This window comes from Heteronotia binoei, chromosome 2 (genome assembly GCF_032191835.1).
Source record: "Heteronotia binoei isolate CCM8104 ecotype False Entrance Well chromosome 2, APGP_CSIRO_Hbin_v1, whole genome shotgun sequence".
In the NCBI taxonomy this organism is placed as follows: Eukaryota; Metazoa; Chordata; class Lepidosauria; order Squamata; family Gekkonidae; genus Heteronotia; species Heteronotia binoei.
In genome coordinates, this window is record NC_083224.1 from 80,266,359 (window position 1) to 80,289,872 (window position 23,514).

Genomic DNA, 23,514 nt, shown 5'->3' on the forward strand with positions numbered 1-23,514 from the left:
ATGGAAACAACCAAGCTCAGAGGGCTCCTCATATAAGAAAGTGAGAATACAGAAGATGGCAATTTAAAGTGCTCTGTTTCCATTATATCTTATTAAAGGTCATAATCTATATCCTGCAACCAAACTCATAGGCAAACAAATGGAGATCATGTGCATTCAGTCCTTAAAAATGTAAATTTAAGGTGTTTAAACAGAGGTGTTTAAATTTAGTTGGCAATAACTGTGAACCCACAAGAAACTTGCAGGAGCAACCATCTTATTTGATTCCTCCCTTCTCCCTGTTCTCTCAATGTCTCATCTCAGTGAATTTACCCCTTTTAAAGTTAAACGTGGTTGTGGCGGTCTTTTGGGGCAACTCCCTATTTATACAAACGATGAAATCAATAACATTATGGTCACTGCTCCCAAACGGCGCAATCACTTTTACATCTCTCACCAAGTCTTGGGCATTACTTAGGACCAAATCCAGGATTGCCCCACCCCTGATAGGTTCTGAGACCATCTGCTCCATAGCACAGTCATTGAGAGCATCAAGAAACTCAATCTCTTTCTCTCTACCAGAACACATATTGACCCAATCAATCTGCGGGTAGTTAAAATCACCTATTATGACACAGTTTTTACGTTTAGCCGCTATCTTTAAGCCTTCCGTCATATTATAATCGTCCTCTCTCTTTTGATTTGGTGGGCGATAACAAACTCCCATAGTTAAATTTCCTTTTGGGCCCTCTATTTCAACCCAAAGCATTTCTAAAAGTGAATCTAATTCTCTGACCTCAGTCTTACTGGACCATATATCCTCTCTGACATACACAGCCACCCCACCTCCAACCCTTCCCTCCCTATCCCTCTGATATAACTTATATCCAGGAATCACTGTGTCCCACTGATTCTCCTCATTCCACCAAGTTTCTGAAATTCCCACACTGTTTATGTTTTCTCCCAACACTAAACATTCCAATTCACCAATTTTACTTCGAACACTTCTAGCATTTGCATACAAACATCTATAATTTCCCAGGCAAGCTAGGCCCGCCACCTTCCTCCTGCCGCCTTGAGACTCTGGCAGACAGTCCATACTGTTTGTCACCATCACAGTGGACAACTCTGATCCGTTACCCGGTAGAAAAATAGCAGCCAACCCTTCGTCTCTTTGAGAGGAGTCCTTCCGAACCAGAGACATTTCATCTCCTGTCGGCTTTCCCCCAAGATTTAGTTTAAAAACTGCTCTGGCACCTTTTTGATTTTAAGCGCCAGCAGCCTGGTTCCATCCGGGGACAAGTGGAGACCGTCTCTTTTGTACAGCTCCCGCTTGTTCCAGAAAGCATTCCAGTGCCTAACAAACTTAAACCCTTCCTCCTTACACCATCGTCTCATCCACACATTGAGACTTCTAATTTTTTTTTATTATTTATACTTTATTAAGTTTTTCATAAAGCATATCAAAGACATTCATTCCATCGAATGAACAGAGGCACTCATTCTACACCCAGTGCACCACCACCATGTATTCTCCTAATCTGAACTGCCTATACTTAATCGACTTAATTAGATGCCGGCATGCCAGTTCCCCAGCCCATGCACCCCCGGAGAGACAAATCCCAGACTTCAAGATGCCAAGCATTGAGTTTTTAATGCATCTAAGAAGGCCGACCAAATCTCTTCAAATTGTTGTTGTTGACATTGCCGGCGATATGCTATCCTCTCTTGCACAGCCAAGGCATACATTTCCTCAAGCCAAGTAGTAATCGTGCCAGTGAAGTCTTCACATCACTGCCACAGGATAAGCCGCTTTGCAATCATTATCACACGTGCCGCCCATCTTCACTGCCAACGAGTCAGTGGCCAGGTCGACGGGAAATAGTTCAATAATATTTGCATAGCAGAGATAGACTGGTCAATATTAAGTACCTGTTGCATCCATCGAGCAATCCCATCCCAGAAATTTTTTAGCGTCGGGCATTTCCACAGCATGTGAGCCAGACCCGCCTCCAGGTGTAGACACCACCAACAAGCTGAGGATTCAGCCAAACCATGGTTATAGAGACGGAGAGGAGTCCAATAAATCCTAAACAAAAGCTTTTGTTGAATTAAAATCAAATGAAGATCCTTCGAATATTGCCGGGGACCACTACAAATAGCTGCCCATTGAAAAGGATAAATAGGGCAGTTGATTTCCTCGCTCCATTGACATCGCAGGTTTTCCATAGAGTATTGCGAGTCTTTTTTCAGACATGAATATAAAACATGGACAGGTTTGTTTTGTTCTATTGCGTGTTCTAGGGTCTGCAGGAGAGGCGGAGCATCCGGCACTGCCAAGGCGTCTATGCCGAAAGAAGTAGACAGCGAATGCTTCAGTTGCTGGAATTGCAGCCATTGGTTAGCTGGTAAGCCAAAGGCACTTTGTAGATCCTCGAAAGAAAGAAATGCATCCTCATTGCTGTCTTTAAGCTGATTGAGAGTTAAGAGACCCCTCTGTGCCCACGGCTTCCAGATCACCGGCCGTCCCCCTATCTTCACTTCAGGGTTGCCCCAAAGGGTCATCCAACTATGGATGTAGTTGTCAAATCCGTAGGTATCGCCCAAATATTGCCATGTTTGTCTTGTCGCCCAAATCGATGGAAGAGCTGCCTCTCCCTGCTGATATGTTGACCCGAGCGCATTCCATGTCGACAGAGGAGTAAGAACAGCAGTTTCCAAGTTCATCCAGGGAGACTCAGCAAGATGATTAAGTGGAGCCCATCGCTGAATACCGGCCAGCAAGTATGCCCGATGATATAGGCATAAATTTGGCAAGCCAAAACCACCTTGGTCAAATGGTAACTGTAGACGTGCCCACGACAGCTGAGGGGGTTTCCCCTCCCACAGGAAATTAATTAATATTGAGTTGATTTTTCAAAACCACTTCTGCGGTATATATTGGTGAATACCGCGCAACACATAAAAAAACCGGGGATAGATGATCATCTTCAGAGCGTTTATTTTACCCCAAAGCGACAAGGGAATAGCGGACCATCGCTCTAGCTCCGGCTGTATTTTCCTTATTACTTTATTTAAGTTTAACAATATCAGCATCTTAGGCTGTTTGGGAATAAGAATACCCAAATACATAATAAAAGCCTCTTGAACTGAGAACTGCCCAATGTCTCCCATCAGTGCTACTTCGCCCCCGATCTGTAAAATTTCTGATTTTTGCCAATTAATTTTATAACCGGACAACCTGCCAAAATAATTTGCCAGTTGAATAATCGCCGGTATCGATATTTCCAGCTGCATAATGGTGAGCATGGCGTCATCGGCATATAACAAAATCTTAAATGTCTGTGATTGGTAGCTCATGCCATGGATATTGTCATTTAGTCGAACTGCCCTAGCGAATGGCTCCAAACAAAGATCAAAGAGAAGAGGGGATAGCGGGCACCCCTGTCTGGTGCCGCACCGAAGGTTAATTGATGCCGAAAGGTGACCGTTCACCTGCACTCTTGACGTAGCAGACTTGTAGATCAGGCACGTCCAATGAAGGAAGTCTTTTGGGAGACCCATATGTTTCGATACCATCTGCAAGAAGGATCTGTCAACCCGATCGAAGGCCTTCTCTGCGTCTAGAGAAATAAGGAGGGTGACGTCATCTTTCTGAGCGTGGATCGCAGCCAAGTCTGTAATGAGCCGGATATTATCTGCACCAGAACGTCCTTGGATAAAACCGGTTTGGGAAGGGTCGACCACCAAGGCGATGACTCTTTGAAGACGCTTAGCCAATATAGCCATCAAAATCTTATTGTCGATGTTTAGAAGTGATATAGGGCGGTAACTGGTGCAGAGGTGTGGATCTTTCCCAGACTTCAGAATTAAAGTAATCCAGGCTTCATTAAAATAGCTTGATGACATGCCCTGATCAAAAATCGCTTGGTATGTAGCCAACAACTTCAGAGCAAGTTTATCTGCAAACCAGATGTACCACATCGGAGAGAACCAGTCAGGGCCCGGCAAAGAAATAGTTTTAAGTCTGTGGGTCACCTTATTCACTTCCTCAAGTCTCAGCGGAGCTCCCAAAAGTTCTTTTGCTTCCTCACACAACTGCAGAAGACCCAGGGAGCACAAAAAAGATTCCTGAACTGACGGGTCCACCGCAGTATGTCCTTGATATAAAGTCTGGTAGAATTGACGGAAGCATTCAGCAATCCCGACAGAAGAGATGTGAGGCTTGTCATGTTGGTTCACAATTTGAGTGATCCATCTCTGCTCTTGCAGGGCTTTAAGCTTGGATGCCAAAACCCTGCCTTGTCTCTCTCCGAATTCCCATTGCTGTTGTTTTATGCGAGCACAAGCAAGTTCAGCCTTGTTTGACCTGAGCATATTAAGTTGAAAATTTATTTGTTAAATCTGCCTAAATTGCACCTCTGAAGGGCTTTGGAACTGTGCATCCCATAGGGCCCAAAGTCTGGACTCAAGATTCGCCTCAGTGCGGCATTTTTCCTTTTGTTTTGCAGCAGAATAAGCGATAATTGTTCCCCTAATCGTTGTTTTAAAAGCCTCCCATACAGTCAAATAATGTTGAACGGAACCCTTATTAGTGGCAAAAAAAGTTGAATTTCTGCTTCCATTTGTGCACAAAAAGCCTCATCGTTTATTAAAGAGTTATTAAAGTACCACACTGGGGACTTATCTATGTGTAGCAAGTTGTCCACTTCCATAAGCACCATGTGATGGTCAGAAAGAGTGGAGGGATAAATTGCCGATGAACGCACACATCGGAGTATAAATAATCTAATCTTGCAAGGGTCTGGTGGATGTGAGAGCAAAAGGTGTAGGCTTTCAAGTCTTTATGTTGCTCCCGCCACATGTCCACCACCCCAAATTCCTTCATCAGGGCCAAGGCGGCCGACCGTGATCTCAAGGATTGTTCAGTCGCATCCATACAATCCATCTTGCCATCCAGAGTAGTATTGAAGTCACCACCTAAGATAATATTATCATGGTCCAGATTCGCAAGAATAGCAGCCACTTTGTTAAAAGTATGAGGATTGTCGTTATTCGAGCCATAGATATTAATCAGTGCCGTTCTCACCCCCTGGGCTTCCCCTAAGAGCACAATATATTGACCTTGAGGATCGGGGAACTCCGAGATCTTTGCCCACCTCATCTTAGCCTGGATAATTATGGCTACGCCATGAGCATTTTGTTCGAAACCCGCCAGAAAGCCTGGTCACCACGATACTTTGCCAACCAGCCGGCTTCGTCTTCAAGAATGTGGGTCTCTTGCATCATGACAATATCAGCAGCTCGTATCTCACATGCACCAAGGATCATGGCTCTTTTTGGGGGGTCACGGAGGCCACGTGCATTGAATGTCAATACCTTAAATGGCATCCTGCGCCTTGGTCCGTGGGCGCCCGGCCGGGGGTTGACAGCCAGGCATCAAATGGTAAATAAGAATAGGCATACTACACCCTATAATGAGACCCACAAAATAATACGCTCCGAACCCCAAGGAGCATACAACCCCCACCCAAACTTCCTGGCTTCCAATTGGTCACGGGATACTTAGCAGAGCCCGAGCGGCATGAACCTGCACTTGCTACATTGGGAACTAAATCCAAACACATAAAAAATTAGAGAAAACACACTGGAGTCTATATAGCTATTACGCATAAATTATAGACATAGACTGTCACCCTTGCATGCACATGCCTAATCAAGCAATCAATCAAACGAGACCTTGTTCCCCATCCCATCAAGCAGAAACTCCCCCCCTCCCCCCCAGCCCACTTGTTAAAGTAAAAAGAGTCAAACACAACACTGGATACAGCTCAGCTACAGTATAACCGATATACAATGCATTGGTGAATAAGTGCTGTGTAGGTCAGTCCAAGCAACAGTACTTAAACTAATAATAAATTTCTCCGGAGTAGCTGCAGTAATCCAATGAGTGCCATATATCTTTAATGCAATTGGAGTTTATTGGGCAAGGGGAGAGAGAAGAGGGACAAAAAGGCTCACTCCAGAAAAAAAGAATAAAAAAAAAACTCTGGATAACAAAGCAAGGCGGCACGGGGAGGCCTCCCAAAAAACAACAACAAAAAAAACCAGATAATTATGGGTAGTAGATACAAGAACAAACACGCCCAACTGCATAGAAAAAGTAGATTGCATTGGGATGGAACAGTCTAAGAGGAGAGAGCCAAGACCATCAGAACCCCCTTGCAACCAAAAAAAGAAAAAAAATACAAAAAAGAGAAGAGACTAAGCAAATGGTTGCAGATTAAGCGACCATCCAGTGTATTTCTTTCCTTTCTTTCTCTTTCTCCTTTTTCCTTTGGAGCAGCAGACATCAGCGGCCCAAACATGATTAAGTCTCCATGGACCTTGCATTCCCTCCTTGTGACCTTGATGGGTTCACAGCAGCTGGCAGTTGTAAGGTTCTCAAAAATTCTTCCGCACTCTGAGGGGAGTAGAATGCTTTACGTTTCCCATGCTGAATCATGACCAAAGTTGCAGGGAACAAGATGAAAGCTTCTAAATTCAGCTGTTTAGCTAGGTCTTTTGCGGTTTTATATGCCCGTCTCCTCTGAATTACAGATAGAGGATAATCAGGATATAAGGCGAGATGCGCTGCACTCCCTTGCCAAGTTATTCCGCTACTCATTGCAATCTCCCGAAACATTTTCAAAACAAAGTCTCGAGTAGTAGCGCAGACAAAAGAAATCAAGAGAATGACTCTTGTTAACCCCTGCTGTCCTGGTCTCGCCATGTGAAGAACATCAGCAATGTCCAGAGCAAAATCCTCAGGGAGTTGGAGTATCTGCCAGGAGAGGCCAGCCACAAAAGAAATCAGCTCAGAGGGGGACTGAGCTGGCAAGTCTGTCAAACCCACCAGCCGTAAGTTACAATGACGCGTTTCAGCCTCCAGGGTGTCAATTTTCTCTCGCAGTGCCTGCACTTCTCCCCCTGTCTCTTTAAGAGCAACAGCTTGCTGGGCCACTGATTGTTCGACTGAGGCAATTTTGCCTTCACAAAGCTGAATTTTATTTAAAGCTTCATTTGTGGCCTTTTGCATTTGTTGTAACTGCAAAGTCAGTTGCTGTAGCTGTTGGGTGAGTTGAGTAGGGAGGCTCTCTAAAACTTGCAGCTTGTCAAGCTTATCCATACGCGCCGACAGCTGAAGCAAATTGCCCGCGAGAGCGTCTATCTTTCCCTCTAGTTTCTCCATGGGGGGGTCTTCCTGACGACCCCTCTGCCGACGAAGGCTCATCCCCACTCAAGGAATCTTCCTCCTCCGCCCCCCGTCTCCCACGCATATCTTTCTTTCTTTTCTGCTGAGGATTAGGAGACATAAATCTGCAGCTAGGTAATTAAGGGGCGGGGGGAGGGAAGCAAGATAGAAAGCATCCACCTTCTTTAACTCTGCGTGAGACCAGCAAAGTCAGGCAAAATAAAGCAGGACCTCAAAGGCTTCCCCAAGAACTGCCACACTGTTTGAGTGAGAGGGAAAAAAAAAAAAAGGAAAAACTCGCTTATCTGCTCATATAGCCCAAAAGTTGCAACTGCCGCTCGGAGCTCGAGTTACACGCGTCTGCTCACAGCATCCCTCGCGACTGGAAGCCCGAGGCTTCTAATTTGTGCCTGTCTCTTCTGCCCTGCACGTGGAACAGGTAGCACTTCTGAGAAAGCTACCTTGGAGGTCCTGGCCTTAAGTCTCCCGCCTAGCAGCCTAAATTTTTCCTCCAGGACCTCACAACTGCATTTCCCCACATTGTTGGTGCCGACATGCACCACGACCACAGACTCCTCCCCAGCACTGTCTATCAGCCTATCTACTACACGCGTAATGTCCGCTACCTTCGCACCAGGCAGGCAAGTCACCATACGGTCAGTACGCGGTTTCACCAGCCAGCTATCTACTTGCCTAAGGAGCGAATCACCAACTACCAATAAAACCCCTCTCCCCCTGCCCAGGGATGGTTCCTTGGCGTGAAAGGATTCCCGCTCACCAACCGAAGAAGAGGTCCCTTCTGAGGGCGCATTCCCCTTATCCTCAGCACGGTGCCCTGTTCCCTCTCGACCCTCACGCTCTTTGGCAGCAATGGGGCTGCTACGTTCAGAGCGGGGCTCATCTAATACGCCCCCGAGAGTCTTCCGCAAGTGCCTAACTGACCGTCTCTGCTTCTCCAGGGCAGTCACCTCAGCCTCAAGGGTACGAACTTGTTCCCTGAGGACCAGGAGCTCCTTGCATCGAGCACACACCCAAGACTTCTGCCTTTGGGCAGATAGTCGTACATGTGACACTCAGTCCTCTTTAAATGCTGTTTAAGTGGCTCCCCTTCTGGAGGGTCAACTTACCTTATTGGGAGAACAAGGAAATCAGGGATCTGGGTTCCTGGTCCTTAGGGAGCCCCTAGGCGAAGAGCCACAGGCCAAGAGCCCTTTAGCTCTTGCCTTTGGCAAGGCGCAGCTTAAAATGCAAAGAGGGTGGAGCAGAGGCACTCCTAAGCAATCAGCAGCAATCACTCTCTTGCAGCAGCACCAGGAGACCCCAAGTTCATTAGTAGCTATACCAGGCTTGGCAATGCTGGGAATTTGAGATTCTTCCTGTAACCCTCCCCATGCAAGTAACATGGGAATCAGCAGCAATGGGGGTGGCGACTCCCCATGAGAATTGCAGGTCCCCACTTATCACAGTCCATTTCAATAATAATAATAAGTTTTTATTTATACCCCGCCCTCCCCGCCAAAGCAGGCTCAGGGTGGCTTACAAAGCATGATATAAAATATCATGGTATAACAATAAAGTAATACAATCAATAAACAGAGCAGTATAAATTATACAATATATAAGTTAACATTAAAATCATCAATCTAAAAACAATATAATGGTGCTACAATCGCAGTATATACAAGATGGCTTGATATTAATTCCAGGTTCATCTTAAAAGGCTAGTTGGAAGAGGGCGGTTTTGCAAGCCCTACGGAACTGATTAAGATCCCGTAGGGCCTGCACCTCTTCTGGTAGCTGATTCCACCATTGGGGTGCCTTTAAAGAGAAGGCCTGCTCTCTGGTTGTTTTTAATTTGGCCTCCTTGGGCCCAGAGATTTCCAAAAGATTTTGTGAGATGGAACGCAGTGCTCTCTGGGGAACATATGGAGAGAGGCGGTCCCTAAGGTAGGCAGGTCCTCAGCCATATAGGGCTTTAAAGGTAATAACCAGCACCTTGTAACGAACTCGGTAGACAATTGGCAGCCAGTGCAGTTCCCACAGCCTAGGCCGCACATGTTCCCACTGAGGTAGTCCCACTAGCAGTCTGGTCGCTGCATTCTGCACTAGCTGCAGTTTCCAAGTTCGGTACAGGGGCAGCCCCATGTAGAGGGCATTACAGTAGTCTAACCTCGAAGTGACTGTCGCATGGATCACTGTTGCCAGGTCACGGCATTCCAGGAAGGGGGCCAACTGCCTCGCCCACCTAAGATGGAAAAAGGTGGATTTGGCAGTGGCTGCTATCTGGGTCTCCATTGTCAAGGAAGACTCCAGCAGCACTCCCAAGCTCCTGACCTTGCACACTGGTACCAATGGCACCCCGTCAAAAGCTGGAAGGGAGATCCCTCTTTCCAGACTGCCGCGACCTAGACAAAGGACCTCTGTCTTCGCTGGATTCAGTTTCAGCCCACTCAGCTTAATCCAATCAGCCACGGCTTGCAACACCTGTCTCTGTCCCATGGCCCGGGCGGAAGCCGGACTGAAAAGTATCTAAGGTGGAAGCGTCATCCAGAAAGCTCTGCAACTGCAACGCTACAGCCCTCTCAATAACTTTGCCCAAAAAGGGCAAGTTTGAGACCGGCCGGTAATGCGCCAATTCGGCCAGATCTGATGTAGCCTTTTTCAGAAGGGGGAAGACCACTGCCTCTTTCAGAGGGGTTGGAAAAAGACCCTCCGAAAGAGATCTATTTATGATGTCTCGTATAGGACATCTTAGCTCCTCCTGGCAAGCTTTAATTAGCCAGGAGGGGCATGGGTCCAGATCACAAGTTGTTGAGCGTGCAGCAGAGAGGATTCTGTCAACTTCCTCCAAGCTGAGGGGGTCGAAACGATCCAGGATCAAACCAGAAGACAGGCACGGAGCTTCGAGTTTACATACTGTGTCCAACATGGCAGGGCAGTCATGGCGGAGCGATTGGACTTTGTCTGCAAAAAATTTCACAAAAGCCTCACAGCCTATCTCTAATTCCTTAACGTTTGGTTTGCCTTGTGGCAATGTAGTGAGATTCCGAATTATCTTAAACAATTGTGCCGGGTGCAAATTTGCAGACGCAATCTTAGCCGCAAAGTACGTTTTCTTTGCGACTTTGACTGCCATCTCATAGGACCTCATAAAATCCCTATAAGATGCTCTAGTCGCTTCATCGCTAGTACACCATCATTGCCTCTCTAGCCGTCTGAGACCCTGTTTCAGCTGGCATAATTCCAGGTTATACCACGGAGCCAGCCTAGTCCGAGGTTGCAGAGGGCGTCGAGGTGCAATCTCATCAATAGCCCTAGAGAGCTGGCTATTCCAGCCCTCTATGGTCAGGGGCCTGTCTATCTGCAGGACCACCTTTCTCCACATGTTCCCCAGAGAGCACTGCATTCAGGGACAAAAAAAATCTACTGTCCATCCCTGGACCAAAGGAGGCTAGGTTGCATTTGACACGGGCTAGAGCCTTCTCTGTGGCAGCACCAGAACTGTGGAATGCTCTCCCGGAGGCTATAAGGGCCTTGCGGGATCTTTCTACTTTCTGCGGGGCCTGTAAGACCAACTTGTTACAACAGGCCTTTGATATCTAGCCGGGAAAGAACTGCCACCCCACATCATTATAGAGTTACTATGTGATCACCATCAGAAAAGAACTCGCCTGTATTGCAGTGGTACAGCACCACGAAATGATTTTAAATTGTAACTATGTTTTATTAGTTTTAACTTGCAAATATGAATGTTAGCCAGCCTGAGTCCGCTTGCAGAAAGAGAGGGATAGAAATTTAAAGTAAATTAAAAAAAATAAAATGAATAAACAGTAGAATCAAACTAGGGATGGGCACAAACCAGGAAAATTAGGATTGTATTAATTATGGTTCATAGCATTAGGGTTGCCAAGTCCAATTCAAAAAATATCTGGGGACTTTGGGGGTGGAGCCAGGAGACATTGGGGCAGAGCCAGGAGCAAGGGTGTGACAAACATAATTGAACTTCAAGGGAGTTCTGACCATCACATTTAAAGGGACCGCACATCTTTTAAATCCCTTCCCTCCATAGGAAATAATGGTTAGGGGCACCTTCCCCTCAGCCTTGCCTCGCCTCAGCGCCACCGCCACTCGTCACAAGCCCCCCAGCCCTGGGCCTCCACACGGGGAGCCTCCCGGCACATGCCTCACTCCACTCCTTCGCTCACTCGCTCGTCAACAACGGGAGTCGGGGAGGGACAGCACGGCACGGGAGGCAGGGAAGGCAGAGGTTCTCTCACGCCCCAAGCAGGCAGCGCTGGCCCACCTGGCCGAGCGGCGGCTCTCGCCTAGCCACCTTCCACAGCTCACATTTCTTTAGCCTCCAGCTCACACCCGGCTCAGGCAAAAATGGCCCCCGAGCAAACTCATTGATGCCGGAGCTCGCCACTTTCATGCCAGCAGCTCACAAAGAGGGATTTTTGCTCACAAGACTCCATAGCTTAGAGAGGGAACACTGCTCCTCGTGCCCCCATGGTATAGCTCTAAGCTATACAAAAGAGAAAGCAAAGAGACAAATAAGAGAAAAAAACTAACTGGTTGATTTTAACAATATTAAGAATAAGCGGAAAAAGGGAAGATGAATATACACTCTTTATCCATAATACTAACTTATTTGCTTCCAGCAGAAGAGAAAAATAAAAGATGCATTACTTTGTCAATTTCGAATTCCAAAATTAGAAATCAGGAGCAGATCTTTAAGATTATAAAATACCTATGCTGTCTACCTTAATGTAAATTGACCCTAATCAAATATTTATCTAAGTTGAATAATCAAAATTATTTAATAATTTTTGGAGACTATGTCTCCAGGTATCATATTACTTTAAAAATAAGAGGTTTGGTAAACAATAACAGCCTCATCTCCCATGCATATTTATTTTTTGCCTAAGGAGAAAATCATACAATCACTATACCACAATTTCTACTAGATTGCTCTATTTGGATTGAAGAATATAGGCTCCATAGATAAAAATATCAACAGGGGGAAAAAAATCCGAATTCTAAAGATCCAGTTTTCCATTTCAAAGTCATATATCAGTTCCCTTTTATTATATTGCTATTGACCAAATATAAAAACAGAATTTATAATCCCTTCTTCTTAAAAGCCTTCCAAGTTTTGATCTTCTTGGCACAATCTGTGCCTTCTCCCCTTGGCAAATTCATCCATTCTACTGGAAACGATAAGGTCTACACACAGTCTCTTCTTCTTGCAAAAGCTTTAGTAAATCATAATTTCCGTCTCTCCTTTGGAACTGCGTATGTCGTCTCCAGCCTTTCAGATATTTAAAGAGAGCAATCATATCCCCCCTCAATCTCTTTTTATGGTTCATGCCTTTCTCTAATACAGACAGTAAAGCATGATTTATAATATACATGCATACTTTTTAATTTTTATTATTCCTGCCAGATCTGTGAGTTTAATCATGGTGCCAAGAAGGAAAGAATTGATGAGCAGGCAGTCCCCTACTCTCACAAAGGGAATCAGTGGGTAGGATATGAAGATATAACAAGTGTTCGGGGCAAGGCAAGTATTGAAAAGAGTTGTTTCCAACTTGTTTGTTAAGAAATGTGACTTGTAACTGAATTTAAAATATGATTAGCACATGGAATCCATTTTTAAATAATATTTACTTGTTAACCTATGGATAACTTTCCATACTACATATTCTCGTGATATTTTCGTATATGTTATGGGCCATTCACCAAAGCTATAAACTGTTGTTTACAGTGGTATGAATTTCTACCAAGAACTGGGATTATATAGGCCTGTTTAGAATTATCTTCACTTCTCTTTGCTTAACAAGCCATTCCAGCACAGCCATTTTTGCTATCAGCCCATATGTAAAAGTTGTCATGATATACATACAGAGCCAGCCCTAGACTGTCTGGCACCCTAGGCAAGACTAACTTCTGGGGGGGGGGGTGCACTGATGTCACCAAGTCACATGGGGGGTGCCCAATTTGGCAACCCCAGAAGGCTGGTGTCCTAGGCAATCGCCTAGTTTGCCTAGTGGCAGGGCTGACTCTGTATACATATTGTACACCAGTGAAATCTCCCCCCCCCCCTCACACATGTGGAACTGCTGGGCATGATGGCATCAGCAATGGACTTCCTTATACACATTTGAAAGAAGGGAAGGTCCCCTATAGACATATGAAAGAAGGGAAGGTCCCCTATTACATCGGATGAACTGTTGCCGGTTGAGCCATGCATGGTTTAACAAACTGCCCAAACTGCTACATGAGTTGATGAGAACTTGTTTTCTTTTGCACCCAGAATGTATGTATATTATCTGCACTTTACATCATCTGCACTTAAAGACTCTAGATAAATGCCCGACTTCCCCAGCTACTCTGTTGCCAAGTTGCTGGATCTGGAAATTGGACTCCACTATTAACAACTGCTGCTAACTTGGACTCTGATACCTACCATCTGCTGCTAACTTGATAAATTCGCATGGCACTTTATTTAAGTCTAATTAGAATTAATTTTAAAGTAATTATTATATCACTGTATTGGCTACTAAATTAATTGGATGAGTGATGCTAATTAATTAGTATACTTTTAATTGATAGAGGTGTATATTTCTTGTACTAAATTGTTTATTTTTAGATTAATTGGCAATGGGGAGGGATTATTTAATTTTGTAGATAAGGAAATAGATTTGCACTCTCTCTTTGTTTTCCTAATGGAAATTGGCTGCTAAATTAGATCATTAGAAAGTGCTGATTAATTAGGTATACTTCTGAAATTGAGGGGAACTATCACAGCACTATTTGGAGGTTCTGTTTAATTGGCTATATAAGGGGCATAATTAATTTAGTAGGCAGGAATTTATTATTTGACTAGTTTAGACTAAATTGGGTATTAAACAGGTTAGTGAAGCCCTATACTACCAGGTTAGAAGCGTTTGTATATTTTATACATACCCTAGCATGAGATGATGACTGAGCTGGGGATCCCGGTGTTCCTGGGGAGGGGAAAGTATAGCAGTGGGAACAGGCGTTTATATAAGGGAAGGAAGCCAAAATAGCAGAACGCTCGACCTCCTTCCAGCCTGCATCCCATCCCAACAGTTGCAAGCAGTGGGGCCAAGTTGGAACATTTGCCTCTGACATTGGTGTTGTACAATGTCAGGTCAATTAATAATAAGACCTCTGTCTTGCGTGATTTCCTGCTAGAGCAGAATATGGACCTGGCTTGCGTGACTGAGACCTGGGTGCAAGACGGTGAGACAGTTGCTCTCTCCCAAGTAGCTCCCCCGGATTCTCGGTCCTTCACCAATCATGGACTAGCGAATGGGGGTGGGGAGCAGTGATGTTCATCCAGGAGGCTTACTCCTTCCGGGCACTACCAGCCCCAAGAATCACCGGTATTGAATGTGCCGGCATGGTGGTTGAGGCGCAAGAGAGTTTGGCTATTTGGCTGGTGTACTGATCGCCCTCTGCACCAGCCAATGCCCTGCCGGCCCTTATGGAGGCCATAGCAGGCTGGGCATTGGAGCACCCTAGAGTTTTGGTTCTGGGTGACTTCAATGTCCATGCCGATGATGTGGGCTCCACATTGGCATCGAAGCTGGTGTCATCCATGGCAGTGCTGGGACTCTCTCAATATGTAACAACTCCCACTCATCAGGCCAGACACATTTTGGCTTTGATCTTTGCGGCGGGAATGACAGTGGACCATATTACTGCTGATGCAGTGCCGTGGTCGGACCACTGTGCCCTGAAGGCCCGTTTGAATATTCCGCTTCAATCCTGTGTGGGCAGCAAGCATATTTTAGCTCGCCCATGCAACCAAATGGACCCTATGCGGTTCCAGATGGCTCTCTGGGCCCCTTGACCCCTTGATGATTCTCTAGATGAGCTAGTGGAGACCTGGTATAACAGACTTACCACAGCCATCAATGAGATCACTCCCAGGCGTCCTCTGTACTCCCGTGCAAAGCTGGCACCCTGGTATTTTCCAGGGCTATGGCAGATGAAACAGAGACTCAGACAGCTAGAGAGGCAGTGGTGGCGAGCCCATGATGAAGTGACAAGAACAGCTTATAGGTCGTATATGAGAACCTATGAGGTGGCAGTCAAGGCCGCTAAGAAAATATATCTTATGACTATGATTGTGTCTGCGAATTCGCACCCAGCACAATTGTTTAGGACAATTCCCTCTTTAACTACCCTTCCGTTGGGTATACCAAATGCTAGAGAATTGGATATTGGCTGTGAGGCTTTTGCGAACTTCTTTGTAGATAAAGTCTTTGTCACTCTGTCGTAACCTCCCGGCCACCATGGAAAGCGTAAATGAACTCAAGGCTCCAAGCACGTCTTCTAGTTAGGTTTTGGATTATTTCACTCCACTCAGCTTGGAGGAAGTTGACAGAGTACTCTCCACTGCATGCCCAACTACCTGCAGGTTGGATCTGTGCCCCTCCTGGCTAATAAAAGCCAACCGGGAGGAGCTACTGGCTCCCCTGCAGGAAATCGTCAATAAGTCCCTTCTTCAAGGAACCTTCCCCTAACCTCTTAAGGAGGCTGTGGTTTGTCCCCTTCTAAAAAAGCCATCCCTGGACCTGGCTGAATTGGCAAACTACCAGCCAGTGTCTAACTTGCCGTTTTTAGGCAAGATTATTGAAAGAGCAGTGGCGGTACAGCTTCAGAGTTTTCTGGATGACGCTTCCGTGATTAACCCACATCATTCCAGCTTTTCTCTAGGTCATGGGACGGAGATGGTTCTGGTCACCCTCACAGATGACCTCCAGAGGCACCTGGATAGAGGTGGCTTGGTGGTGCTGATGCTATTGGACCTGTCGGCGGCGTTCTGCACGGTCAGTCATCTGCTGATGACTCATCACCTCGCTGACGCTGGGATTCAGGGGATGGCCTTGAAGTGGCTTTCCTTCTTTCTCCAGGGTCAGGGACAGAGGGTGGCGGTTGGGGATGAACTATCCCAACGACACTCACTTATCTGTGGTGTGCCGCAGGGAGCGGTTCTTTCCCTGATGTTATTTAACATCTACATGCGCCCCCTCACCCAGGTTGACCTGAGGCATGGGCTGGGTTGTCACCAGTATGCAGATGACACCCAGCTCTATCTAATGATGGGTGGTCAATCTGACTCCACCCCATATGATCTGTCCATGGTGCTACAAGCTGTGATGGGGTGGCTCAAGCTGAGTAGGCTGAAATTAAATCCGACAAAGGCAGAGATCCTGTATCTAAGCCATCACGGTCCGGGACCAGAGGTCCATTTACTGACCCTTAATGGAGCGCAGTTTATGCTGGCACCCAAAGTTAAAAGCTTAGGGGTGCTCTTGGATCCCTCTCTAACAATGGAGGCCCAAGTATCTGCCACTGCCAAGTCAGCTTTCTACCATCTACAGATGGTGAGGCAGTTGGTCCCCTTTCTCGAACTCGACAACTTGGCAACTGTGATCCATGCTATGGTCACCTCGAGGCTGGATTACTGTAATGCCCTCTATATGGGGCTACCCTTGTCCCAAATCCGGTGACTCCAGCTAGTGCAGAATGCCACCACCAGGCTGTTAATGGTAGTTCCTTTACAGGAACACATTCAGCCTGTGCTGAAAGCGCTGTACTGGCTACCAATAATGTACCAGATTCACTTCAAGGTGCTGGTTTTAACCTTTAAAGCTCTATATGTCCAGGGTCCTGCATACCTTAGGGACTGCCTTTCCCCATATGTGCCCCAGCAAGCACTTCGGTCTGTGTCTCAAAACCTGTTGACAGTTCCCAGCATCAGGGAAGTTAGGCTTCAGTCAACTAGAGCCAGCGTCTTTTCCATTGCTGCACCGAGCTGGTGGAATGAGTTGCCGGAGGAGGTTAGGACCCTGCGAGAGCTTTCACAGTTCCGCAGGGCCTGTAAAACAGCACTCTTCCACCATGCTTTCCTATAATGGTAACTTCTACAGCAGCGGATTAGGCCCATAAACCAGAAATTTAAACATCACTCTGGATTTTTCACCACATTATAGCGATCTGGGGTCCCTTTGGAATATCTAATACCAATAATCCAGTTATATTGCTACCATCAAAATTTTAACTGTTGTATGAACTACTGTACTAGCACCTATTGATACTGATGTTTTAATAATTGTTTTTATGTTTTATCGCTGTTTTATCTTGTTTGGTCATTGCTTGACCCCAATCTGCGAGCCACCCTGAGCCTGCCTTTGGTGGGGAGGGCAGGAAATAAATAAAATAAAATAAAATAAATATAAGTAAATAAATAAACAAACAAACAAACCAATAAATAAATAAATAAATTTGCTTCTCTGACAAAGCTTCTCTTCCCAAGAGCAAGTAGCTAATCCTAGTTTTCTTCTTCAGAGTAAAAGATGCCTCAAAAGAAACCAGAGGGCATTACTTTGTGTCTACATTTAGAAACAGCTGCTTCCATCACAGCAAGATGCTTGTCTTGCAACCTCTCCATGTTTGTTGATTGGCTGTAGCACCATATCATAGCCATTGTGCCATTTCCTGTGGTGGCAGGCACTTTGTGGTGATGCCCATTTGCCATCTTCAGAATTCCAAATTGGCCCACAGGCTCAACAAGAATGGGAACCCCTATAGTACACACATACACCCAAAATTACAATTCATAAAACTCAACAGCTTGTTGGACTTACTCAGGCTAGATTCAATACAAACATGTAATACACATATAAACACAATTCAGAATCTAGATATTCACATTATGGAACTAATACATTTTAAAAGTTTGCTAAATATCAGAATAGCTACTATAAGAATTAGATCAAAGGCTTCAGAAACCAATCAACCAAGATAGTTTCAGGACTTGGTCATGGTCTAGATATTACTATGGAATGAATCCAGGTGGCTGGCCAGGTAAGCCAAACTGAGGTTAATCTTACAAACTGAGGCCATTTTACAGGCTGAGTTGGTAGAAAGTCTTTTTTTGCAATTGTATTAACCTACTTCTCTGGTAATAAAGCTGAATTCAGTATAACTCCAAGGCTTTTACCTGAGTCTGCAAGGGTCAATATCTAAAACAAAAAGTAGCACTAATAATAACTCACTTTGGACACCCAGGCTGGGATCCTGAAATGTGCAAGCGGAAACATAAACTGACATAGTGCCATTCCGCTTGTGCAAGCCCTTGTACAATGCTGAGCACTTTCTTACTATATATTTTAGCACCCTGGAATTCATTGTACAAGATCTTACAGAAGACGAAATGCAAGTCAAAATACAATGAGCTTGATGCATGGCAAGCATTTACTTTGGCCTTTTTCTTGTGTTTTTGATTGCACAAGAGGTGTAGAAGAAGCAGAAATTTTGCACGAGATCCAACCCCTTAACTGAAGTGCAGACTGATAAACATGGGTGGGGGGAGACAGAGTTCTGTGTAATTTCGTATTTGTTATGGCTGTTTAATTTTGTTCCTCTTTCTCTTTTCAGGTTCAATATATGAAGGCAAACAATTTGGGAGGCATCATGATTTGGGCACTTGACTTAGATGATTTTTCAGGTTCTGCCTGTAACGAAGGAAACTATCCACTAACTGCAGTTGTGAAAGAAGAGCTGAATAAAAAGAACTGAAGAATTGTAACCACAGCATAATATATCAAGAGATCACCGAAGGCAACATGATACATCTGCTCCCCTCCTCTTATTAGCTTAAAAGTGCCATTTCTTTATGTACAAACTACTCCATTTTCTTTCTCTTAAACCTTTGGTTGCAACTTGCAATCTTGTTTGCAGGGTTGTTTTTTACACTCCTTGCACTGGTCCATACATATGTGGTATCTGCCTGCCAGGGTTGCATATGAAAGGGTGCAAAGCATTTCCACACAATCAAGCAACACCAGTCTCAAATACACTGCCCCAGTTCAGTACCAATGGTGTAATGTTCTGTCCAAACACAAGTTATGTAGGCTGCTTTGCTGCCAGAAACTAGCAGTGCTGCTTTTCATATATTTTCTTAAGGTATGTGGATAAGATGTGCTACCATCCAGGCAGCTTGTATCCATTAGCCTCACTGACAGTAACTTCTTCAGTGAAACGTCACTGAAAAGCAGCTTTCCCCACATCTTCTCTTGCTAGGGTTGCCAATCCCCAGGTGGGGGCAGGGGATCCTCCAGTTTGGAGACCCTCCCCCCGCTTCAGGGTCGTCAGAAAGCAGGGGGAGGGGAGGAAAATGTCTGCTGGGAATTCTATTATTCCCTATGGAGATTTATTCCCATAGAAAATCATGGAGAATTGATCTGCGGGTATCTGGGGTTCTGGGGGGGGCTGTTTTTTTGGGTAGAGGCACCAAATTTTCAGTACAGCATCTAGTGCCTCTCCCCAAAATACCCCCCAAGTTTCAAAAATATTGGACCAGGGGGTCCAATTCTATGAGCCCCAAAAGAAGGTGCCCCTATCTTTCATTATTTCCTATGGAAGGAATTGAAAAGGTGTGCTGTCCCTTTAAATGTGATGGCCAGAACTCCCTTTGGAGTTCAGTTATGCTTGTCACAGCCTTGATCTTGGCTCCACCCCTAATGTCTCCTGGATCCACCCCCAAAGTCTCCTGGTTCCATCCCCAAAGTCCCCAGATATTTCTTGAATTGGACTTGGCAACCCTATCTCTTGCTCTCAGTCTATTTTCTTATGCTGCCCCCTCCCCAAGGCTTGAAACTCCCCTTCCATCCAAGGACTTTTGATTTCTCATTTATCTCACTGTATTATTCCCTCCTCAAAACTTTGCTACATTCTTCCCTTATTCCTTAAAGTATCTATGCAAAGAGTAGCAGCAATTGAATTTTAATTTCAGCTGTATCATGTGCTTCATGTCATGCCTCTTCTCAGTCTACTCTTCTCGTTTAATATAACGCAGGGCTTTTTTGTAGCAGGAACTCCTTTGTATATGAGGCCACACACCTCTGATGTAGCCAATCCTCCTGGAGCTTACAGGGATCTTAGTACAGGGCCTACTGTAAGCTCCAGGAGGATTGGCTATATCAGGGGTCTGTGGCCTAATATGCAAAGGAGTTCCTGCTACAAAAAAAGCCCTGAACATAAGACTGTACACTTTTCAGAAATTTTCTCTTGATTTGTCTTTGCTCAGATCCTGAAAGTCTTTCAACCTCACACTTCATCTGTTATGCCACAGGACATGCTCTGCACAATATTCAACAAGTTTTTTTACTTTAACAAGTAACAGTAGAAGGAAGACCCACTGCTTTCCTTGGCAATCAAATGCAAATGAGTTATGAATGTCCAGCTCTGTACTCAGCAGTTCATTAAATGGCAAAACCGATTTTCACTATCACTTGTCTAATGCCATTATTAGATCTAGATAAGTGTCATGTACTCTCTGCTCATGGGGGTTACTTTAGCACTGCTACCATAACCACAAGGTCTTTGATATTACATCTTATCTTGGGTTTTTAGTAAAATGTTTGCTGGGAGATTCCAAGGACAAAGATATCATGGAGATTTGCTTTCTACTGTGTGGTTTCACTGGAGGCGCTGGTCAATTCTGTTGCCTCTCTGTTTTTATGACCAAAGAACTGATAATTCTAAAGGCTCCATGAACTAGATTTCTCTAGATTTTTCTCACAATGCTACAGTTTTCTTTTGATCCTTGATAAATTATCTCATTTACTGATCCAGTTCAGCACTGTTTTTTTGGAAGGTGCTGTTATAATTTCAGTTCACCTTGGGCCTATCTTTGGTCTCAGAGCATTCCTCCCAAATAATTCTCAGATTGTGGAAAGGGTGCTTGGCAGGGGGGAAAAATGAATTTTGAATGTGCTCAATTTCCTCTGAATAGGAAATGTGATTTTTAATATAATGGGTAAAAATAATTTAGGAGATTCCATTAGCTTGAAGAATGTTCAGTAAAGTTCCTATGGGTATGAGTGGAGACTAGGGGAAAACCGTGTTGAAAGTGTTAAATCTGCCAACACATATAACTATTATATTATTATACTATTACTCACAAATAATACTAGTTCACTATAGTGCTTATTTTTGTTTACTCCTAAAAATTGATCACTTTGCACTTATATCATGAACCTACATACACAGAAATATACACTACATGTCTGAAGATACAAATTACAATAAATTCCATGTATAGTCCACTGGTACAAAAATAACAATTTATACATAAAAACTTATATAAAGGTGCCAGAGTTTCTCATCTAGAAAATGAATTGTTTGTGATATGTTTCTGGTAATATATGGTTTTGAATACAATTCTTCGTCCAACAAAAGAGATTAATTTTTTCTGGAACCACAGCTCAATTCAAAGCAAGTCTAGGTCAATTTCACAAGGCAACACTTCTCATTGGCAGCTGATAGTAATTAGTCTGGAACAAGCTTCCCAATCCCCAGGTCCCAGTGGGGGATCCCCCAGTTTTACAGGATTCCCCCCTCCCCCAGCCAGCTGACCGGCGGGGGAAGCCCCACCCCCACAGCCACCATGCACCTCCATGAATGATTCCCATAGGCTCTGGGAGGGCTGGGGTTTGTTTAGGTAGAGGCACCAAATTTTTAGGTAGAGGCACTACAGCCATCGATGACATCACCCCCCGGCGCCCTCTGCGCTGCCATACCAAAGAGGCTCCATGATATACCCTGGAGCTGCAGAGGATGAAACGGCAACTTAGACAGCTAGAGTGAGTGTGGAGGTGCTCTTACAACAAGGAGTCAAGAACTTCTTACAGAATGTTTATGAAGTTCTATGAGAAGGCAGTGAAGTCTGCTAAGAAGGAATTCTATGCAGCCTCCATTGTGTCTGCGAAATCGCGCCCAGCCCAATTGTTTAGGACAATTCAATCATTAACTACAGTGCCGATAGGCAACCAAAAGGTTAGGGAATTGGATATTGGCTGTGAGGCTTTTGCGACTTATTTCGCAGACAAAATCTTGGCTCTCCGCCAAGATCTTCCAGTCACAGTTGATACAGCACGTGAACTGGAAGGCCGTTGTCCGTCCTTGGGCTCCTCTTTGGACCACTTCAGCTGGCTTTCTCTGGAAGATGTGGACAGGATCTTGGCTGCAGTGAAGCCTACCACTTGTCCTCTAGACCCATGCCCATCCTGGCTTGTTAAAGCAGATGGTGCTGAAGTCTGGAGCCCTCTGGTTGATATTATTAATCTGTCCCTGTCATCAGTTCCATGATACTGATACTGGATGTGGAGTGATACTGGATGCCTCACTTACCACAGAGGCCCAGGTCACAGCAGTTGCTCGATCTGCCTTTCACCACCTTCGGCAGGCCAGGCAGCTGGCGTCCTACCTATCCCCCCAGGATTTAGCTACTGTGATCCATGCAACGGTCACTTCCAGGTTGGATTACTGTAACTTGCTCTATGCGGGCTTACCCTTGCGGCTGATCCGGAAACTCCAACTAGTGCAGAACGTGGCAGCATGGCTGTTAACTTCATTGCCTTTATAGGCAAGCATTCAGCCAGTGCTGCGCCAACTGCACTGTCTACCTATTGAGTACTGGATCCGCTTCAAGGTTTTGGTACTGACATTTAAAGCCTTACACAGTCTGGGACCTACATACCTGAGGGACTGCCTTTTCCCATATACACCCCAGAGGTCGTTGCGATAGGCTACGCAATACCTCCTAACCACCCCTGACCCTAAGGACGTCCGACTTGCCTCAACCAGGGCCAGGGTCTTTTCAGTCCTGGCCCCTGCCTGGTGGAATCAGCTCCCTGTGGAGATCCGGGCCCTACCTGAATTATTGCCATTTCGTAAGGCCTGCAAGATGGAACTGTTCCACCGGGCCTATGGTTGAGGCAGCGGGCGTCCTATTATTCCATCATTTGGCCTCCCTTGTGGTGACATCATGCTTTATTACAGTGTTATCCTATTGTTATTACCATCGTTTAAGGTGGGCCTACAACTAGTTATTGATGTGCTGTGCCCTGTCTGCCGGTGGTGCGGTTTTTTTATTGTTTTTACTGTTAATTTTAAATTGGTGTTTTAACTTTGATATGTAGGTTTTTATTGTTATTTTTATATGTTGTGATCTGCCTTGAGGCCATTTACAGGAAAAGACAGAATATAAGCCTATTAAATAAAATAAAAATAAATATTTGCCACTTTCCTCACTCCTTGATGTAGCACATGGGGACTCTCTGGAATAGCATGGATTAATAGGTGAAAATTGCCTCCTCATGCTGCCGTGCAGGAAGAAAGGATTTATGCTTATAACACTTGGATCCCACCCTTATCTAAATTTTAGGAGGGGAGGAAAACAATGATTAGGCCAAAGT

The 23,514-nt window shown here is 45.0% G+C and overlaps 1 protein-coding gene across 1 annotated transcript in view; it reads left to right on the top strand.

Moving 5' to 3' along the window:
• LOC132566412 (chitinase-3-like protein 1) overlaps positions 1-18,898 on the top strand; it is a 45,008-nt gene extending 26,110 nt beyond the window's left edge. Inside the window, exons 9-10 of the mRNA XM_060231423.1 lie at positions 12,660-12,776; positions 18,692-18,898. Coding sequence (XP_060087406.1) covers positions 12,660-12,776; positions 18,692-18,832 — 258 coding nt within the window. The 3' untranslated portion in view covers positions 18,833-18,898. The remainder of the gene's footprint in view (positions 1-12,659; positions 12,777-18,691) is intronic.
• The last annotated feature ends 4,616 nt before the right edge of the window (positions 18,899-23,514 follow it).